The 4,841-nt window shown below is 31.9% G+C and overlaps 1 pseudogene and 1 gene segment (V, D, J or C); both read left to right on the top strand.

Annotated features, from left to right (window-relative positions):
- The first annotated feature begins 229 nt into the window (after positions 1-229).
- On the top strand, positions 230-892 carry LOC113071301 (immunoglobulin heavy variable 3-30-3-like; annotated as a pseudogene).
- A 442-nt stretch (positions 893-1,334) lies between these two features.
- Positions 1,335-1,808, top strand: LOC113071302 (Ig heavy chain V region 914-like). The segment is given in 2 exon segments: positions 1,335-1,413; positions 1,498-1,808. Coding segments are annotated over 2 exon segments (354 nt in total).
- The last annotated feature ends 3,033 nt before the right edge of the window (positions 1,809-4,841 follow it).

Below are 4,841 nucleotides of genomic sequence, written 5' to 3'. Positions count from 1 at the left end.
CAATAACATGGAAATTAATAATTAATGACAGAATAATAATTCCTTAGAGAACTGGTAATTGTTTATTTGTAATTAAAAGTCAAAATAAAATACCAGAAATATACCAGATATACATTAGTACATAATAGTACATAATATGTACATATAATTTACAAAGATTTCAAATCAAACAACAGAAACGTTTACTAATGTCACATAAGTACAATTTCCATATCAAAAGGTGGTACTATTGAACATAAAATACACCTCACTGGTCTCAAGCTCAACAGACTCCACAGTTTTTGCTAATTCAAGGTTTCAATGCAAATGAACTGATGTCTGTTTCATATTTAAACAGCTACACTGTGGAGTGCAGGACTCATCACCAGATCAGCCTTCAGATAAACCATGTTCACTTCATTTCTCTTGCTGTTGCTAGCTGCTGTGTCTTGTAAGTGAATCCCCTGAACAAAATAAACTGTTTTCTTAATGTGAATAAATACATATTCATAATTCTGTTTTAAAATGTTGTGTTTATCCACAGGTATTGACTGTCAGGTTGTGCTCACACAGTCTGAACAGTCAGTAGTTGTGTCTCCAGGTGCTTCCTACAAACTGACCTGTGCCTGCAGTGGGTTTACTGTTAGTAGCACTCACATGCAACTGGATCCGTCAGGCACCTGGAAAAGGACTGGAATGGATTATTTATCATTATGATGAATATAATAAGAACTCAGCTCAGTCAGTTCAGGGCAGATTCACAGCATCTAAGGACAGCTCTAATCTCTATCTGCACATGAGTCAGTTAAAGACTGAAGACACTGCAGTGTATTACTGTGCAAGAGACACAGTGGAAGCACAAATACAAGCACCTGTTCAAAAACTATTCATGAGAAACATGATGGTGGACTGAAGAGATGTTGGTTATGCAATATGAAAAAGGGGAAGAGTCTCTGAAGTGGTATAAGTCCTGTCTGAAACACCAATCACACACAGATCTTATAAGCCTTACCCCACAAAATAAACATGACACTGAGACATTAATCTAAAGTAAAAAACAAAATAAAAAAAACATTACCTGCTAACCAGAAACTGTTTGGAAAATGACTGAGCAATGCTGATGATAAATAATTACTGTGAAAAAAGTAAAATAATTTACATGTATAACTCAGTTATTAATATATAAGTGAAGATTTTCCCTTGTCTACTGTAATAATTCTCAGATTACTGCATAAACTACAGATCTGCAAACCTGCAAAGATGCAAATAATTTTGTGGGAAGGGTCAGTGTCTCCCAGACTCAAAAACTGATAAAAGCTAAACTTTCAGTCAGTGCATGTGTCCAGTGACTAAAACATCCGCAGTGTAACTGTCACTGTTTTACTGCAGAGATGGAGATGCTACTGTATGGACTCCTGCTGATAATTATTTCATGTGAGAAACTCCCATTAGTTCTATATTACTGTTGAAGTTTCACTCTTCTAAATCATCTAACATGATTTGTTTTATCTTTTTCAGCTGTTAGTGGTGAGTCTTTGACCTCCTCAGATTCTGTGGTGAAAAAGCCTGGAGAATCAGTGACTCTGTCCTGCACTGTGTCTGGATTCTCAATGAGCAGCTACTATATGGGCTGGATCCGTCAGAAACCAGGGAAAGCACTGGAGTGGATTGGATATATAGACACTGGCTCAAGTGCATATTATGCTCAGTCTCTACAGGGACAGTTCTCCATCACCAAAGACACCAGCAAAAACATGCTGCATTTAGAGGTGAAAAGCCTGAAGACTGAAGACACAGCTGTTTATTACTGTGCTAGAGACTCACAGTAAGACAAAAAACAGGAGGGCTGAACAAAAACTATTGACCCCGTTACAAGAATGAATTTAAATATATGAAAATATAATGCTGCAATCTTGTGTTTAAAGTCTTAACCAAGTTGTTACTCTCAGGGCATATTAAATTATGAAAAAATAGAAAATTGAAAAACTGAAAATAGAAAATTTCTGTTCTGAATCATCGCCAAAAGCTTTTCACAACATAGTAATTTGTTTATTAATTAATGAATTCATTAATAAAGCTAAATTAAGAAATTAAGCATAGGCCCACCTTTTACCCTGTTCTACAACTAACCACTGGCAACTAGGATGAGATTGATATGGGCAAACACGTAATAAAATGTAATAGTCTAGTATGATGTTTTGTTCCAAATGAGTCATTACTGCATGATTTATGAGTTTATAAAGTTTTAATCGGTGTAACAGTGGAGAATATACATCAGCTATGCATAGAATAGCAGTGATACAAGATATCAAAAAAAGGATAAACCAACGCTATGCTAAATTTTTATGTAAATGTAAATACACACTCTTAGAAGAGATTGAACCTTTAGAGTTCAAAAAGAACCTTTAAGTGCAAAGAAAATAACTTCTAGCTATCAAAAAGGTTCAAAGTTGAACTTAAAGGTTCTGTTATGATCCACTGGTTATTTGGCAGTTATTTTAAGAACCTTTGTTGTAGTAAAAGGTTCATATTAGAACCTTGGTTAATAATAACACTGTTAAAACACATAATGTAGGCAAATACAAATAAACAATTTATGTACATGTTATTACAAATGCCTGCACAGGGAGCCAAATGCCATGTATTGCTGCTGCTACATTTTTGCTATAGATGACACAGCCTTTATAATTTCTTCAAAAAAAAAACGTGGACATCACAACCCTTACAAAATAAACCATTGTTTTATCAATAGTAAACTTCTTTATTTCCTTTTGCATGATTTCTGAAGGCTTAAGAATATAAAATAAATTAGTCATGATAAAGTTATAGCCATAGGTAAATGTCGAGGGCTACAATTGTAATTAGTAAATAATACACTTTATACATTTAATTTTTTTTTTATTAAAGTTCTATTTTCACCCCTATAGTAGGTGTTTTTTTTCTCCATGATTATATTTGAGGAAGAGGGGCACAACAATACAATCCTGCTGTCCCGATGTCATCAGTGACTTTGCCTCCTGAAAAGCTAGAATGGAACAATTTTGAGGTCATTGTTGTACAATTTTCATTGTTGAATCCTAGCTGTTGTTATGTTTGCTTTCATTATTTAAGTTTTTAACTATTTTTTGTTACATAATATTTTTATCATATTAATGTTTGTCTATTTTGGTTTCATTTAAAAGATTGCACATTTAATGCACATTTGCAAATTATTTATTTCATGTTTTGTGACAGTTTGTATTCAGAAGTTTAAGAGTGAAGTATGTTAAGTATTTATTTTTATTTATTTATTTTGTATTAATACATAACCTCACTGTATTCATTTATAATGTAACATTATAGCGTGACATTTGTGTCAATAATCTTGAAGCACAGGTGACTCCGCGTGGTGGAAGGGGGGCCCCCAAATCAAATTCTGCTTAGGGCCCCCAAGAGGCTCGGGCCGACACTGTTATGTATCACTCCTTACTGTTTTCTTTATAAAGTCTTTAAAACATATATTTTTCTTTACATGACATGACTTTATGACAAATCCTCTCCCTTGTTTTAATTAATGTTTTTTATCCATAAACATTAAACATATATTTTTCTTTACATGACATGACTTTATGACAAATCCTCTCCCTTGTTTTAATTTAATGTTTTTATCCATAACATTGTTCTGCTGTAGCAATAAATAATGTTTAGCCAATATGATTGTTTATATATATATATATATATTATATATATATAATATATATATATATATATATATATATATATATATATATATAATATATATATATATATATATATATTAAATTCCACAATTAACTTTCTGAAATGAGTAAATGATGGCAAAACTTGTGTTTCTTGGAGATCCATCCTTCAGTATTTACCCTGTGCACACACACATTATCAATACTCAAAATGCAAATTATCCAGTATTTATACCCATCCCCACAGTTGCAGTGTTTATTTCTCTTGTGTTGTTACGAAGCTGAGAAGAACCACTCATAAAATCATGTTTTTTTCTGTTTTGTGATTCTATTGATGTCTGTCACACCTTGTTAGTACAAATCTTTAAGTTTTTTTCAGCAGTATTTCACATCAATAACCCAAAATAAAGACCTTTTTTTTCTTTTTTTCTTTTCTTTTTTTTTGCAGATGTGTACAGTAGCATGGAACACAACCAGCCAACCTCCCTTTTGGTAAAATCTGGAGAATCTTTTACCATTTCCTGTAAAATATCTGGATATGCTCTCAGTGATGGCTCTAAGGCACTTTCCTGGATTAGACTCACTCAGGGGAAGATCCTTGAGTTCATCGGCATGATCCCATGCTGGAGGAGGAATAGGCTACAAAGATTCATTAAAAAATAAGTTCATCAATCTCCAGAGAAACATCTACAACACAGTATACTTTAAAGGACAAAAAATTAAAATACAATAAAACAAAACCTAAGATATATAATAATAAGACCTAAATCAATAAACGCTTTAAATAATCTGTACATTTATTATTGGAAACAAAATGTGGCAATAATTAAAAGTCGATAAATTACTTAAATATAAATTATATAAAAATATTCTTAATATGGTTTATCGTTTATCAAATTAATTTCCTAAAATAAATTAATTACTAAAAAATTAAGTAAATGAGTAATGAATAAAAAGGTAAATAAATAAATAATATTGTGTGCGTGAGACTCAGAAATATGATTCCACTGCTTAAAATACGATACATTCCTAACTGAATATTTAAATAAATATGCAAATTTATGACCTTCTTAAACCATTCAATAATCAGTTCTGTATCACTGTACAGCTCAAAATTTCAGAACACAATTATGGGAATTAAAATCTTGGGATTTACATTACTGT

The sequence above is a fragment of the Carassius auratus genome, unplaced genomic scaffold (genome assembly GCF_003368295.1).
Source record: "Carassius auratus strain Wakin unplaced genomic scaffold, ASM336829v1 scaf_tig00006864, whole genome shotgun sequence".
Lineage (NCBI taxonomy): Eukaryota > Metazoa > Chordata > Actinopteri > Cypriniformes > Cyprinidae > Carassius > Carassius auratus.
Note: the sequence above shows the minus strand (reverse complement) of the source record. Positions and strands in the feature narration are given on the sequence as shown.